The 18122-nt window shown below is 41.5% G+C and overlaps 1 protein-coding gene across 2 annotated transcripts in view; it reads right to left on the bottom strand.

The window, feature by feature from the left end:
* Positions 1 to 18122, bottom strand: part of LOC110522733 (ATP-binding cassette sub-family C member 8-like) — a 136548-nt gene that overhangs the window by 103757 nt on the left and 14669 nt on the right. The window contains exons 3-5 of one of the 2 annotated variants that reach the window (XM_036969078.1): positions 10450 to 10571; positions 4686 to 4852; positions 703 to 945 (exon numbers count right to left, since the gene is read on the bottom strand). In XM_036969078.1, coding sequence (XP_036824973.1) covers positions 703 to 945; positions 4686 to 4852; positions 10450 to 10571 — 532 coding nt within the window. Of the gene's footprint in view, positions 1 to 696; positions 946 to 4685; positions 4853 to 10449; positions 10572 to 18122 lie in introns of both variants that reach the window. The other variant, XM_036969077.1, reaches the window with a different exon arrangement.

Raw genomic sequence — 18122 nt, 5'->3', positions numbered from 1 at the left:
CTCTTACCCTCTCTTTATCTCTATCTCAAACCCTACCGTCACTCTATCTCTATCTCTTACCCTACCCTCTCCCTATTTCTCTATCTCTGTGTCTTACCCTACCCTCTCCCTATCTCTTACCATCTCTCTATCTCTTACCCTACCCTACCCTCTCTCTCTCTCTCTCTCTCTCTCTCTCTCTCTCTCTCTCTCTCTCTCTCTCTCAATTAAATTAAATTAAATTAAATTAAATTCAAGGGGCTTTATTGGCATGGGAATGGTGTTTGTTCTTCACTGGCTGCCCTTTTCTTGTGGCAACAGGTCACAAATCTTGCTGCTGTGATGGTACACTGTGGAATTTCACCCAATAGATATGGGAGTTTATCAAAATTGGATTTGTTTTCTCTCTCTCTCTATCTCTTACACTACCCTCTCTCTCTCTCTCTCTCTCTCTCTCTCTCTCTCTCTCTCTCTCTCTCTCTCTCTCTCTCTCTCTCTCTCTCTCTCTCTCTCTCTCTCTCTCTCTCTCTCTCTCTCTCTCTCTCTCTCTCTCTCTCTCTCTCTCTCTCTCTCTCTCTCTCTCTCTCTCTCTCTCTCTCTCTCTCTCTCTCTCTCTCTCTCTCTCTCTCTCTCTCTCTCTCTCTCTCTCTCTCTCTCTCTCTCTCTCTCTCTCTCTCTCACATGCTCAGTGTGAGAGAAGTAAAGTAGTATTACTACCTTTACCCTCTGGCTCTCGAAAGCCTTGCAGAGCTTCAGGTAGTTGGTGAGGGCTCGCATAGCGATAGGCAGCTTGCCGATGACCTTGAGGTCGATGGGGCGGCGGTGGGCTGCCGTGATGAATGTGTTCATCCACCAATAGGTGGCCTTGGACAGCAGGTTGACAAAGGGCTGCAGGAACCTCACCCCCAGGTCCTGCAGGTCCTCTGGAGGCTTCACCTCTGTAGCCTCAGTGAAACACAGGTAGCGCTATGTGAAGGGACATAGGGAGAGAAACAGAGGGAGAAAAATATTTTGCTCATACAAACGTGAACAATGCAATGAAGTACGCAACTATTCGCTAACATACATCCAGTTTCAGAAACACTTACTTAATCCAAGTTTTGTTAATTATACTGTTGGCCTGTTCTCCACTGGATATCACAGATAGTGTCTGATCATTATGGGTGATGAAGAGTATTTGATCGTGAAGTTGGCTCTGTTGTGTAATAAATTATGGGTTTCCTGATAACGGGTTGGCAAAAGTATCAACACCTTGGCAAAGCCTCCCTGTATTAGACACTGAAATAATACCCCTGAATTGTGTTTACTTGAGCTTTTCAATTTTAGAGCTACAGTTCCAGTCAAAAGTTTGGACACACCTAATCATTCAAGGGTTTTCATTTATTATTACTATTTTCTACATTGTAAAGAGAAACGACAGTCCATCATTACTTTAAGACATGAATGTCAGTCAATCCGGAAAGATTCTTCAAGTGCAGTCACAAAAACCATCAAGCGCTATGATGAAACTGGCTCTCATGAGGACGCCACAGGAAAGGAAGACAGAGTTACCTCTGCTGCAGAGAATAAATGAATTAGAGTTAACTGCACCTCAGATTGCAGCCCAAAGAAATGCTTCAAAGAGTTCACATCTCAACATCAACTGTTCAGAGGAGACTGTGTGAATCAGGCTTTCATGGTTGAATTGCTGCAAAGAAACCACTACTAAAGGACACCAATAATAAGAAGTGACTTACTTGAGCCAAGAAACACACACAATGGACATTAGACCGGTGGAAATCTGTCTTTTGGTCTGAAGAGTCCAAATTTGATTCCAACTGTCATGAGACGCAGAGTAGGTGAACGGATGGTCTCCTCATGTGTGGCTCCCACTGCGAAGCATGGAAGAGGAGGTGTGATGGTGTGGGGGTGCTTTGCTGGTGACACTGTCTGTGATTTTAGAATACCAAGGCACACTTAACCAGCATGGCTACCACAGTTTTCTGCAGTGATACGGCATCCCATCTGGTTTGCACTTAGTGGGATTATCACTGGCCTCGACAATCACCCGACCTCAACCCAATTGAGATGGTTTGGGATGAGTTGGACCGCAGAGTGAAGGAAAATCAGCCAACAACTGCTCAGCATATGTGTACATTCCTTCAAGACTGTTGGAAAAGCATTCCAGGTGAATCTGGTTGAGAGAATGCCAATTGTGTGTAAAGCTGCCATCAAGGCAAAGGGTGGCTACTTTGAATATTTTCAAATATAAAATATATTTTGATTTGTTTCACACTTTTTTTGGCTACTAATTTACATGATTCCATGTGTGTTATTTCATAGTTTTGATGTGTTCACTATTATTCCGCAATGTAGAAAATAGTACAAATAAAGAAAAACCCTTGAATGAGTAGGTGTGTCCAAACTTTTGACTGGTACTGTATGTTGAAGAGAAGAGAAAATAAGAGAAGAGAAGAAACGAGAAGAGAAAAGGATGAGAATAGATGAAAGGAGAAAGAAGAAGTAAGGCCTGCATCAGGCCTAACAGTGAGGTACACCTCTGGTACCCTGAGTGCTGAAACAGGAGCATTGTCTAGTTTCTCATGCAGTGAATATTGCATTAGTGTTTTACTCTATGCAAAACTTTTGTTCCTAAGTAACACAGTCAGTTCAGCTCAGTTCAGCAGTGAGAGTCTCAGCTTGGGGGAAACTAGGTTACTGAAGAATTATGGCATAGACACATAACTTCCACACACACTGCTATTTAGAAACACAAACTGAGAATTGGCCCAGCAGGTAAAACCAAAAACGTAAGATTTATTTTTAATTAATTGCTAGCCTGCAACTATTTTTGTACTAATTTGGTTGAAAAACTATAGATATATTTATATGCTATATGTATTTGAAATAAACTCAGCAAAAGAAGAAACATCCTCTCACTGTCAACTGCATTTATCTTCAGCAAACTTAACATGTGTAAATATTTGTATGAACATAACAAGATTCAAGAACTGAGACATAAACTGAACAAGTTCCACAGACATGTGACCAACAGAAATGGAAAAATGTGTCCCTGAACAAAGGGGGGGTTAATTCAAAAGTAACTGTCAGTATCTGGTGTGGCCACCAGCTGCATTAAGTACTGCAGTGCATTTCCTCCTCATGGACTGCACCAAATTTGCCAGTTCTTGCTGTGAGATGTTACCCCACTCTTCCACCAAGGCACCTGCAAGTTCCCGGACATTTCTGGGGGGAATGGCCCTAGCCCTCACCCTCCGATCCAACAGGTTCCAGACATGCTCAATGGGATTGACGGGCTCTTCGCTGGCCATGGCAGAACACTGACATTCCTGTCTTGCAGGTAATCATGCACAGAACGAGCAGTATGGCTGGAGGCATTGTCATGCTGGAGGGTCATGTCAGGATGAGCCTGCAAGAAGGGTACCACGTGATGGAGGATAATGTCTTCCCTGTAACACCTGCAATGACAACAAGCTCAGTCCGATGATGCTGTGACACACCGCAGGCAGTTGTTGTTGCCACCCTGTACCTGTCCGGCAGGTGTGATGTTCGGATGAACCGATCCCGTAGAGGTGTTGTTACACGTGGTCTGCTGCTGCGAGGACAACCAGCCGTCTGTCCTGTCTCCCTGTAGCGCTGTCTTAGTCGTCTCACAGTACAGACATTGCAATTTATTGCCCTGGCACATCTGCAGTCCTCATGCATCCTTGCAGCATGCCTAAGGCACGTTCACGCAGGTGAGCAGGGACCCTTGGCATCTTTCTTTTGGTGTTTTTCAGAGTCAGTAGAAAGGCCTCTTTAGTGTCCTAAGTTTTCATAACTGTGACCTTAATTGCCTACCGTCTGTAAGCTGTTAGTTTCTTAACGACCGTTCCACAGATGCATGTTCATTCATTGTTTATGGTTCATTGATCAAGCATGGGAAACAGTGTTTAAACCCTATACAATGAAGATCTGTAAAGTTATTTGGATTTTAACTAATTATCTTTGAAAGACAGGGTCCTATTAATTACTGCTGAGTATTTTCTCATTGTTGTTACTCTGGGTTGAAGAACTGTACACTCCAATGTATTTTGTAAAAAGATACTTTCGAGAGCTGTAATACAAAACACTTTTTAATAAAAAAAATGTATAGCAGTTCAATGTTCTGGCCACTTTTCACCCTGCATTGGTATCAGAAGTCAGACGCACTGTGGTTTGATACGAGCCTCTGATAAATTAATTAACTAAGTATAAATGTAATGTAAAAATTTACAATTTGAAAAGCATGCTGAGTATTATTGTAATGAGCTCCTCCCCAAAACAAGTTTTTTTTTTCCCCGAGAAGGGATACATCTCTTCCAGACAGAACTACCATGGATTAAAATGATGCCTCATCCAGACATCCAGGCAAAAAAGCTAATCAAGAACCTCTAGTAGAGGTAAGTGTTTGTCACAACAACCCAGAATATTCTGCCTGATCTATCAGCCTAATGAGCAGACCTGTAGGCAGCAATGCTGATCATCCAATGTGCAGGTTCATCCAAAATTCTACAGTAGATTGAAAGAAGGGAGAGCTAATTAAAGCACAGGAAAGAGATGGCCGCTAGTCACACTGAGTAAAATCAATACACGCACGCACGCACTCTAGGGTGACACATAAAAAGGCACACACAAATGCATGGGCACACACACATACCATCCCCCTCCCACACACTGATGCTCACCCTTCCCAGTATGACATTGATCTCCACAGCCAGTAGTAGTCCGTAGAGCAGGGCCAGGAGTCCTGTGATGCAGTAGCGGAGTTGTCTCAGGCCAACGCTGTGCTCCGTGTACTTGGCGAACTTGATGGTTTTCATCAGAAAGGCCAAGACCCAGTAGAACAGTAGGGCTTTAGAGAAGATCAGAGAGGAACATTAGAACATGTCTGGAATCCAAAGGAAATCCCCACTCAGTCTGACCACGGCAGTAATTTCAAGTCAACTCCTGATAAATGTAAAGGGTTAGGAATGTCCTATTCATTCCTAACAGATGATGCAGATATCCAGGGTAAGTCAAAGGAAGTGTGTTTCTGGTGAACTGCACACTGCATCAGGAGTGGACTATCTTCTGTGAGGCACAGTGAGTGTGAAATTAATATCATGCATACATTTTATAATCCATGTTCCCTTTCTTTCCTCTGCTTTTGTAAGTTTAGTTCACATTTTGTGTCATAGCATTTCTGATGTTTAAAACTCAGTTCCAATAGGGAATATACTGCTGTAATAAACGGTCAGAATTACCGTGCCTACCTGTCGAAAGACAAATCACTCACATATGCCATCCATTTTAAATCCCCATGACACATCCTAGATTACCTGACAGATGTCATTTGTATATCTTCATACATTTTTGATGGGAGAGAAACCATGGTAACTGAGTCTCGTAGGAGAGTGTGCTGAGCATTCTGGTATTTGGTGTATTTGTCCTTAGCTCCCCCATGAATTCTACAGATGTTCATAACAGAAACATGGCCTGCATTTTAAACACCAATCCATTTTCTCTCCCCCTGTGTCAAGCAACATGGAAGCAGCGTTACAGTAAGATCATCTCAAGCAAATTTGCTGAAACACAAAGCACCTCAAACAACATCCAATCCAAAGACAGAGCCAGACTGCCAGAAATGATTCATAAACCATGACTATCAACAATGTCAAGAATTTGAATACATTTTCCGTTTTGGCATATCTCTTCATGACAACTGCGTCAGAGTTTTAAACAACTCTCCCCCCTTTCGTTTCATGCTGGCTGAAGACCAACTAGCCAGTAACTAGCTAATACCAGTCACAGATGAAAGGGGAAGCCTATAAATATCTTTGCCTTAGATCAGGGGGTCTCCAACTTCTTCTAGCATGAGAGCTACTTAAAGAAAATGAAATGTCGTGAGCTACTCATTTTTTTCTAGTTTTCAAATAGGCACATTCTTCTCTTCTCCCCTCCCCTGCAACTCTTCCCCAGGTCCTTGGTGAACAAGATAAAGTAGTGCACTCTGTTTTCTGTCAATATGCCTGGTAAAATAATGGTTAATTAACAACTCTAAGGGGGCTCTATAAAATCTGTGATTTTCCCCCCCACATGTTCTGTTTAATATTTTCCAAAATTATGGTTCTCTGTTCTATTTTTCCTGGTTTTAGATTTTTGTTTCGTTTTTCACTCTCAAAATTACAATTGTTCATAGCGAAACAACAATGTTCTGAGTCCATGTGAATGCTTAACTCACAATTGAATTTGTTTAGGTCTGGAAGAAAATGAACACGTTTGATATTTTTTGTATAATTCCCCTTTAATTGCGCATCTGGCCCTTTAATTGCGAATCAACCGAGTGAGGAATGTGCCATCTAATGTACTGGTCTAGGGACAGTTCTGTACTGCTGCTGCTCATTTCATGAAAGGTTTTGGTAAAAGTATTTCTGTAAACCCACAAGAGGGTTATCACATCAACTGGCTACACACTGAGTGATGGACAAATACACGCACCACACAGACAGACAGAGGCAATATTACTAGAAATGAATTTGCAGTTCATTTTGGCTTTTTAAGCCAATAGTGGCCAGGGGTGGGATAATGTCAAAGTTGCATTGATTAGATTTTAGATTTTATTATGACAGTTTTTCGGTTGAACGCGTGAAAATTGTACGTACTTTCAGAATTGTTTCACGAGCTACTCATAGGTGGGCTGCAAGCTACTGCTAGTTTACAATAGACCTGTTGGAGACCCCTGCCTTAGATGAATAGGGGAAACATATAATTATATTTGTTGACACGCTGCAGTCAAATTTTGGCACCAGTAGACTAGCTACCCAGCTAGCAATATTACCCACGCCCTTCTGCGAACACGCCTTTTGTGACGTTGTTAACAAGGCGGTACTAAATTTGGTAAGAGAATAAGACATTGGTGTATTATTAAAATTAGAGGGGTTTTGTAATGTCACAAAATCCCTTATAATCCCGCCGTCTGATTCCAAGTTTTTGACACAGGGGAGGGGACCAGTACTTTTATGGGTTATTTTTCAAACTTTGGCCAGCCTACTTTGATCTGGTTTCACTGAATATCATCAAATTTCATAAAAACATGATCTTGACTGTGCAGGACCTTTAATATTCTCAGCTGTCATTTGAATCACTACTTATTCAATACAGATTATTTACGAGGATAACTACAGTACACATTATTGGGGGAAAAAAACGATCCCATTTCAACCTAATATCGGTTTGGAATATATACAAGTATACAGTCTTTACACAAATCATATCTCTGACTTCTGCTCAGCGGACACACATAGACTATTCTACTACATTGTTTGTCTACTTCGAACTGCAGTATAATTAATAGCCATGTCCTGCTACCCAGCCGATAGAGATTAGGAAGACCTTGAGCCGTACTCCCCGTTCTCTCCCAAATCTCTAGTCAGGCCGGCGCCGAATTGCGCTCAGACAGTCTGTCTTTAAAATATCATGAAGACATAAACATTGGCTATATTGTTTTACCATAATTCTGAATAGAACTACACATTTATTGACTATAATTGTATGCATTCTAGTCAATTCCATACAATGATATGGTTTCAGGGTGGAATATTCTAATCATTTAATTAACAGATAAATCCCATGAACACAATCTGACCTATAGATTGAAAGCCATCTCAACATAATGAGCCGTACATCTGAATTAACAGTTAATTTGTAATGCCTCTGGTTTAGACCAAGGATAAGCAACTTTGATGGGGGGGCACAAAAAAAATTATGAAAATTATGAGTGGTTTGCAGGTCTGCGTGTCCATACCGACACATGCAGTCAGAGCCGGCCCTAGCCTTCTGGGGGCCCTAAGTGAAATTTTGTTGTGGGGGGGCCCCCCACATTGTGAGCAAAATATTTTTTGCCATCATTACTACAAGTTTAGATAGCTGGCTAGACTAATTTACCAATTCATGTTTTTTTACTGACATGGGCTAACTGAGTGACTGTCATTGACAGACATAGCAAGAAAAAAAAACTGCTGATGCACAACCACATTTCAAAATGGCACCTGGTGTATTCTACTATTCTATTTCTCAACAGTAAGATGAGACCCCCACTGAGTTCCCCCCGCCAGATGCCCATCCCTGGTTTAGACCAAACCACTTATAGTAAGTACATCATTGAATTGCTCATTGATTGTGCTTAGAAGGCCTTCGGGGCCAGCAAGGCTACAGTGAGTCATACAAGGTTTATCCACCATTCAGTGAAGAAAGAGGTTGCTCTCGACCACCCAGTAATCTTCTACAACCTGTGGCTTCTTTGCACTGCAGAGAGGCAGACCTCAGCAGTTGAAGATGGACGTTTTCATGTTAAGTCCTAAAGTGAGGTGAACTGTGCATTAAAGTGTGGTGACCATTCTGCCATAGTTTGCATGCACACATACTTTATGCACACACGCACACACTTTATGCACACACGCACCTACATACGCACACTTTATGCATACATGCACACACACACGCTTTATGCACACACCCACACTGTATGCATACACAAACACTATCAAACATGTCATTTTTACAGTAAATTACAGGCAATATTTACATAGTTTTTTTATACATACTTGCAAGTAGCTCACTTAACTGCAACATTTTTGTTAACGGTAAACATAATCATTTTATTTGCTATGACTGTGGCATATTCTTGTTTACCTTAGGTTAATACACTGTCTGTAAGTTCTAGATAAGAGCGTGAGCTTTAAATGACCAAAATGTAAATGTAAAATTGAACACTTGCAAAGCAGTCTGCTGGGTATTATGCTAATGACCTCTGCCCCAGTGGTGCGTATTCATGGCTGCCAAGGAAGCCAGGCTTCCACAAATTTGTACACAAAATAAAAAATAAAACAAAATACAAAATAATGTATCTTTCGTCGCTCTGTGTTTCAGAAATGTCCTTCAATTTGCAAGAGGCTGAATGTATCTCACCGGAGAAAAGCATCCGAGCGAAAGAAAAAGCACCCCTCTGTCTGTGTAGTCCAACTATTTGATGCTGTCTGGTCAAAAAGAGTATGACATTGTTGCTGCTCATAGTATTGAATGCAAGGGAATCCAGCAAGCATTTGGCCTCCCTTGATAATTAAAAAATAATAACCAATCAGAGTTGAGCTAAATGAACTGAGCGAGCTCAGCTGTGAATGGTCTTAGCACATTAAAAAAATAATATCAATGGAAGACAGTTTGGATTTGGCTTCACACCAATCACATCACCAGAATCCAGACGTCATTGACAGAAAAAATGTAATTGCTGCATCTAGTTGTGTTGTTGTTCTCCGGTGACTAGCTAGCTAGCTAGCTAAAAATGGTCCCTTTCCTTAATTAGCCATGGATGGAGATAGGTATTTCGACTTGTGGTTTTACTTAATTCTCCATACTGGCCAATGATTATAATTGCAATTCTGATCCAACCATAAATGTATACATTGTGCCCCTGGCTTGGAGGATGAACATTCAACATGCAGCTAGATGTAGTAAGCCTGTCACATTGTTGCCCATGAAAGGAAGTTAGGCTAGCCAGCAAGCATTTTGGCCAGGTAGCCTAGGACAACAAAAACTACAAGTGTGTACTGTATAACAGATTCCTTGACCGTCCAGGCAACATGAAAGAGGAGGACTGCATTGCTGCCATGTCTCTACAAGTAGGGTGAGTTAATTGTTATTCTACTTGCAAGCATGCACACACACACACACACAGATATCAGTACCCTGGACAGCCACATCTTACGTTGATTGGACTAAATCGTTTCGGTATCTTTTAGTTGTCGCTGTAGTAGAGTAAGCATAGGTGATTAGATGATGTTGAAGTTAAAATGTTGTTGGAATAGTGGAGCCAACTCCTGTTATCTTTGCAACTTGCAGTAACTCTCCATGGTTCTAAATGCATAATTGTTTAGTAATCCGAAAATGTTGAAAACATTAACTTTCTTGACCATGCTGTAGGTCATGTTTTGTGACTGATGTCTGGTGAAGTCCAGTTTTGTGATGAAACAAAAGAGTGGCTGAATTTCTTCTGCTACTGTGTCTTCTTATTGTTTCAGCCTTAGGCCTATATACAGTTGAAATTGGAAGTTTACATACACTTAGGTTGGAGTCATTAAAACTATAGCCACTTACAAGGCACGCCTCAAAATATGTTAATTAGCCAGATATTCTTTCGCCACCTACAACATTTTTCCACAATGAACCATAATTGACACTATGCTGCTGTAAATATACAGCAAAACATGTGATGCAGTTGTATAGCAGCATAGTGGAATGCCATTGAGCCCCCATAATGCATTGCTCTTTACAGTACCGTAGCTAACTGTGAAAGTTTTGCTGTAAATATTCAGAAATGTGTTACAGTGCACTGAAAAGTGCTTCGAGAACCATTAAGGAGCCCTGCTCAGCAGTAGGTTAGGGTAGTTGGGGGTAAGTTTTAAGGAGCCTTACCTAGCAGTAGCTTGGGGAAGTTGGAGGTCTCTATGTTGTGGTAGTAGATGATGGAGGTGATCCCAGCCATGAAGGCCAGGCCTGCAGGCATGTACAGGTGCAGGTGGAGGGACTGGGTGAACCTGGGAGAACATACACGTGCACATGCGTACACACACACACACACACACACACACACACACACACACACACACACACACACACACACACACACACACACACACACACACACACACACACACACACACACACACACACACACACACACACATCCCAATCGGTGTGTTTAAAATCATTCTATATACAACTTGATTGTAGCTTTAATATGTCATACAACAATGCCATATAATAGCTACAATCAGGCATTGTGTGATAGTGAATGGTATTTTGGAGTAAAAGACTAGAGAGCAGCAGGAGAGCTCTTCCATTCAATTCAATTCCACAGACAATAATAATCCTGTGTAGTAGACTGTAGAGGACTGTATGGTGACTGTACACACAAAACAAATGCTGAGTTCAGGCTAGGGTCTATTTGTACGAATGTTAAAATAATGTATGAGACTATAACACAATTGATATGGTAGGAGAAAATCCCCCCAAAAAACAATCAGAATATTGTTTGTTTTGAGAGCCCATGCTCTTCCAATGAAACGTATGGGGTCATATCCAAATCCAGCTCCCAGATTGCAATTCTTATAGCTTCCACTAGATGTCAACAGTCTTTGTTCAAGGTTTCAGGCTTGTTTCTTACCAAACAAGGAAGAATTTTGAGTTTTAGTACTGGGAGTCAGAGTTGGAAATCAGTCTGCGCGTGTACCTGCTAATTTTGCTTTCCTATTGAACATACTTCTTTCCTTATGAAATATTATAGTTTAATTACATTTTAGGGTACCTGAGGATTAAATAGAAATGTATTTTGATTTGTTTTAACAAAGTTTAGAGGTAGCTTTTTGGATTCCTTTCTCTGCATGTTGAATGAGTGGATTACTCAAATCGATGGCTCCAACTAAACTGACTTTTTAGGATATAAAGAAGGATTTGATCTAACAAAACGATCATGCATGTTGTAGCTGGGACCCTTTGGATTGCAAATCAGAGGATGCTTTTCAAAAAGTAAGTGAACATTTAATCGCTATTTGTGATTTTATGAAGCCTGTGCTGTTTGAAAAATATTTTGATGTGGGACGCCGTCCTCAAACAATCACATGGCATGCTTTTCCTGTAAAGCCTATTGTAAATCAGACAATGCAGTTAGATGAACAGGACTTTAAGCTTTTAACCAATATAAGACACTTGTATGTACCTAAATACTTCATATCCATAATATTTATGGTTATTTATTTGAATTGCGCGCCCTCCAATTTCACTGGAAGTTGTCGACAGGTGTCCGGGACGCCTAGCCTGGCGGGACGCCTAGCCATAAGAAGTTTTAACTACTTAACTACTTAACACCATTGAGTGAATGTTAACCGCTTCATTTTTGCAAATATTATAATAAAGTTGTTGTTTGAAAGATCTCTTCTTCTGGTTAGAATTGTAAATGAGTGATATCTGCTGGTCAGTAATATATAGCAGCGTGTGATTGCCAGATGTTTTATTTTTCCACTTGTTCAGTGAATATCTGCGGTGCAGTGGTAAGTCATTGGCCTTAGTAGCCTATAATCAGTTGGAATACCAGGTTCACATTTAGCCTCATGCTTACCATGTTTGCCTACACTAATATTCTTCCAAAACTGCATCTATGGCATTAATTAGGATGCTTAACACAGAAGCTTATATACTATATTAAATAAAACACAATTATTTGACCAGTGCAGAAAGTGTGGTTTCACATAAACCAATTTTCATGGTGTTCCTTCAACAGGACTCAACCTCAACCGCCTACCCTCACATCCTACGATGTTCTATAGTTCCCTACTCTAAGTAGTTCCCTACTCCCTCGGCTAAGCTTCCGGTCAGGTGAAAAATGTTTGTACAAAATCCATACTATATTTGTAACTATGGTGTCCAGTAGAAGTCGGTGTTTGAAAGTAGTTTGGAACCGAAGAAATCATTGGAACCATGGAATAATCAGAGGGATCTCGCATTCTGCAACACACAGTTTGAAAAAGAAAGTGATCAAACAAAGTTTCTAATAAAGTAATACATGCATCGGCAAACTATTTCAGAGTTAACTGCTTAGTGATTTCGACGCATGCCTCGGAGCTCCGGTATCAAACGTAACATCACTACACAAGGGTATGAGTTATGTGGGGGAAAATTACACTCAGACATGCTATGCTGTTTTGAACTGAATTGTCTCTTGCTAAATGCTATGGTTTTTTTCTAACCTGATACAAACAGCTTATATTTCCAGGCCACCAGAATGTTACAGTCAAAACTAGCCAGCCTCCTCCCTGTACCGTGCTCTGTACCTTAGTGGCTGTTACTAGCTGGCCTCCGCCCTGTACCCTGCTCTGTACCTTAGTCGCTGTTACTAGCCGGTCTCCGCCCTGAACCCTGCTCTGTACCTTAGTCGCTGTTACTAGCCGGTCTCCGCCCTGAACCCTGCTATGTACCTTAGTCGCTGTTACTAGCTGGCTACCACCTGGTGCTCTACCCTGCCCCTTAGAGACTGCTGCCCCAGTAATAGAGCCATTGAACACTGGTCACTTTAATAATGTTGACATATGTTGACATACTGTTTTCCCTACTGCCAGGGCGGCAGGGTAGCCTAGTGGTTAGAGTGTTGGACTAGTAACCGGAAGGTTGCAAGTTAAAATCCCAGAGCTGACAAGGTACAAATCTGTCGTTCTGTCCCTGAACAAGGCAGTTAACCCACTGTTCCTAGGCCGTCATTGAAAATAAGAATTTGTTCTTAACTGACTTGCCTAGTTAAATAAAGGTAAAATATGTATATTATGTAGGCTCATCCCATAAAACTGCTGCTACACCTTTTCTATTCATATGCTCTCCATACTGTCTATATATATTTTTTTTGTTTACATATATGTTTTCGCCCCATGGTCGTTTTGTGTATATGTAGGTACACTCCAGACATTTCTCGGTACCCTTTCCTAGATCTGTGCCTCGAGACAATCCTGTCTCGGAGCTCTACAGACAATTCCTTTGACCTCGTGAATTGGTTTTTGCTCTGCCATGCACTGTCAACTGTGGAACCTAACATAGACAGACAGGTGTGTGTCCAATCAATTGAATTGACCTCAAGTGGACTCCAATCGAGTTGTAGAAACATCTCACGGATGATCAATGGAAACAGGATGCACCAGAGCTACATTTCGAGTCTCAGAGCAAAGGATCTGAATACTTCTGTAAATAAGGTATTTATTTATAAATTAGCAAAATATTCTCAAACCCTGTTTTCGCTTTGTCTAGACACTCTAATGTACTTGTCCTCTTGCTCAGTTGTGCCCCGCGGCCTCCCACTCCTCTTTCTATTCTGGTTAGAGCCAGTTCTGCGCTTTTCTGTGAAGGGAGATGTACACCGCGTTGTACGAGATCTTCAGTTTCATGGCAATTTCTCGCATGGAATAGACTTAATTTCTCAGAACAAGAATAGACTGACAAGTTTCAGAAGAAAGTACTTTGTTTCTGGCCATTTTGAGCCTGCATTCGAACCCACAAATGCTGATGTTCCAGATACTCAACTAGTCAAAAGAAGGCCAGTTTTATTGCTTCTTTAATCAGAACAACAGTTTTCAGCTGTGCTAACATAATTGCAAAAGGGTTTTCTAATAATCAATTAGCCTTTTAAAATGCTAAACTTGGATTAGCTAACACAACATGCCATTGGAACACAGGAGTGATGGTTGCTGATAATAGGCATCTGTACGCATATGTAGATATTCCATTAAAACATCTGCAGTTTCCAGCTACAAAACCAATTTACAACTTAACAATGTCTATAACGTATTTCTGATCAATTTTATGTCATTTTAATGGACAAAAAATTAGCTTTTCTTGCAAAAACAAGGAAATGTCTAAGTGACCCCAAACATTTGAATGGTAGTGTGTACATATATACATATACGTACGTATACATTTACACAAAACAAATATGGGCCATTATATATATATACAGTTGAAGTCAGAAGTTTAAAACTTGTTTTTCAACCACCCCACAAATTTCTTGTTAACAAACTATAGTTTTGGCAAGTCGGATACGACATCTACTTTGTGCAAGTAATTGTGCAAGTAATTTTTCCAACAATTGTTTACAGACAGATTATTTCACTTATAATTCACTGCATTTCAATTCCAGTGGGTCAGAAGTTACATACACTAAGTTGACTGTGCCTTTAAACAGCTTGGAAAATCCCAGAAAATGATGTCATGGCTTTAGAAGCTTCTGTTTGGCTAATTGACATCATTTGAGTCAATTGGAGATGTACCTGTGAATGCATTTCAAGGCCTACCTTCAAACTCGGTGCCTGTTTGCTTGACATCATGGAAAAATCTAAAGAAATCAGCCAAGACCTTAGAAAAAAAATTGTAGACCTCCACAAGTCTGGTTCATCCTTAGGAGCAATTTCCAAACGCCTGAAGGTCCCACGTTCATCTGTACAAACAATAGTATGCAAGTATAAACACCATGGGACCATGCAGCCGTCATACTGCTCAGGAAGGAGACTCGTTCTGTCTCTTAGAGATGAACGTACCTTGGTGCGAAATGTGCAAATCAATACAAGAACAACAGCAAAGGACCTTGTGAAGATGCTGGAGGAAACGGATACAAAAGTATCTATATCCACAGTAAAATGAGTCCTATATCGACATAACCTGAAAGGCCACTCAGCAAGGAAGAAGCCACTGCTCCAAAACCGCCATAAAAAAGCCAGACTACGGTTTGCAACTGCACATGGGGACAAAGATTGTACTTTTTGGAGAAATGCCCTCTGGTCTGATGAAACAAAAATGTAACTGTTTGGCCATAATGACCATCATTATGTTTGGAGGAAAAACGGGGAAAAAGGGGGAGACTTGCAAGCTGAAGAACACCATCCCAACCGTGAAGCACGGTGGTGGTAGCATCATGTTGTGGGGGTGCTTTGCTGCAGGAGGAACTTGTGCACTTCACAAAATAGATGGCATCATGATGGAGGAACATTTTGTGGATATATTGAAGCAACATCTCAACACAATAGTCACAAATTTAAAGCTTGGTTGCAAATGGGTCTTCCAAATGGACAATGACCCCAAGCATACTTCCAAAGTCGTGGCAAAATGGCTTAAGGACAACAAAGTCAAGGTATTGGAGTGGCCATCACAAAGCCCTGACCTCATTCCTATAGAAAATGTGTGGGCAGAATTGAAAAGGCGTGTGAGAGCAAGGAGGCCTACAAACTCAGTTACACCAGCTCTGTCAGGAGGAATGGGCCAAAATTCACCCAACTTATTGTGGGAAGCTTGTGGAAGGCTACCCAAATTTGACCCAAGTTAAACAATTTAAAGGCAATGCTACCAAATACTAACCATAATTTGCAAATAAATTCTGGATTTTTTTTCTAATTTTGTCTGTCATAGTTGAAGTGTACCTATGATGAAAATTACAGGCCTCTCTCATCTTTTAAAGTGGGAGAACTTGCACAATTGGTGGCTGACTAAATACTTTTTTGCCCCACTGTATATACAAATTGCATTCTGAAAGTTTTCAGACGTAAATTTGTTTACATCACTGTTAGTGTGTGTTTCTCCTTTGCCAAGATAATCCAACCCCCTGACAGGTGTCACATATCAAGAAGATGATTAAAGAGCATGATCATTCCACAGGTCCACCTTTGCTGTAGACAATAAAAGGTCTCTCTAAAATGTGCAGTTTTGTCACATAACACAATGACACAGATGTCTCAAGTTTTGAGGGAGTGTGCAATTGGCATGCTGACTGCAGAAACGTTCACCAGAGCTGTTGCCAGAAAACAATAAGCCGCCTCCAACGTTGTTTTAGAGAATTTGATAGGACGTCCAACCGGCCTTACTTAGTCCAAGAGGACTGGGGAGGTACTGAGCAGGTACTGGGAAGGACTGGGGAGGAACTGAGGAGGTACTGGGAAGGTGTTGAGGAGGTACTGGGGAGGTATTGAGGAGGTACTGGGGAGGTATTGAGGATGTACTGGGAAGGTATTGATGAGGTACTGGGGAGGTATTGAGGAGGTACTGGGGAGGTATTGAGGAGGTACTGGGGATGTGCTGGGGAGGTATTGAGGAGGTACTGGGGAGGTATTGAGGAGGTACTGGGGAGGTATTGAGGAGGTATTGAGGAGGTACTGGGGAGGTATTGAGGAGGTATTGAGGAGGTACTGGGGAGGTATTGAGGAGGTACTGGGGAGGTATTGGGGAGGGGTACGTCAAACATGGCCATAGTTCTCATCCTGATCCAGGGGAGCTAAAGGGGTGAACCTTTTTGTTTTTGCCCTAACACTACACAGCTGATTCAAATGATCAACTCATCAAAAGGCCTTGATGATTTGAATCAGGTGTGTAGTGCTAGGGCAAAAACAAAAATGTGCACCCCTTTGGGTTCCCCAGGACCAGGGTGGTCCGGACCTCTGGCAGTCTCCATGGGGGTGCCACAGGGTTCAATTCTTGGACCGACTCTCTTCTCTGTATACATCAATGATGTCGCTCTTGCTGCTGGTGAGTCTCTGATCCACCTCTATGCAGACGACACCATTCTGTATACTTCTGGCCCTTCTTTGGACACCCTCCAGGCAAGCTTCAATGCCATACAACTCTCCTTCCGTGGCCTCCAATTGCTCTTAAATACAAGTAAAACTAAATGCATGCTCTCCAACAGATCGCTGCCTGCACCTGCCCGCCTGTCCAACATCACTGCTCTGGACGGCTCTCACTTAGAATACGTGGACAACTACAAATACCTAGGTGTCTGGTTAGACTGTAAACTCTCCTTCCAGACCCACATGAAACATCTCCAATCCAAAGTTAAATCTAGAATTGGCTTCCTATTTCGCAACAAAGCATCCTTCACTCATGCTGCCAAACATACCCTTGTAAAACTGACCATCCTACCAATCCTCGACTTCGGCGATGTCATTTACAAAATAGCCTCCAATACCCTACTCAACAAATTGGATGCAGTCTATCACAGTGCCATCCGTTTTGTCACCAAAGCCCCATATACTACCCACCATTGCGACCTGTATGCTCTCGTTGGCTGGTCCTCGCTTCATACTCGTCGCCAAACCCACTGGCTCCATGTCATCTACAAGACCCTGCTAGGTAAAGTCCCCCCTTATCTCAGCTCGCTGGTCACCATAGAATCACCCACCTGTAGCATGCGCTCTCTGGTCACCCCCAAAACCAATTCTTTCTTTGGCCGCCTCTCCTTAAAGTTCTCTGCTGCCAATGACTGGAACGAACTAAAAACATCTCTGAAACTGGAAACACTTATTACAGATTACTGCACCTGTACATAGCCCACCTATAATTTTGCCCAAACAACTACCTCTTTCCCTACTGTATTTATTTTATTTTATTTTATTTATTTATTTTGCTCCTTTGCACCCCATTATTTTTATTTCTACTTTGCACATTCTTCCAATGCAAATCTACCATTCCAGTGTTTTACTTGCTATATTGTATTTACTTTGCCAAAATGGCCTTTTTTTGCCTTTACCTCCCTTATCTCACCTCATTTGCTCACATCGTACATTGCC

Source organism: Oncorhynchus mykiss, chromosome 30, assembly GCF_013265735.2.
Source record: "Oncorhynchus mykiss isolate Arlee chromosome 30, USDA_OmykA_1.1, whole genome shotgun sequence".
NCBI lineage: Eukaryota > Metazoa > Chordata > Actinopteri > Salmoniformes > Salmonidae > Oncorhynchus > Oncorhynchus mykiss.
Note: the sequence above shows the minus strand (reverse complement) of the source record. Positions and strands in the feature narration are given on the sequence as shown.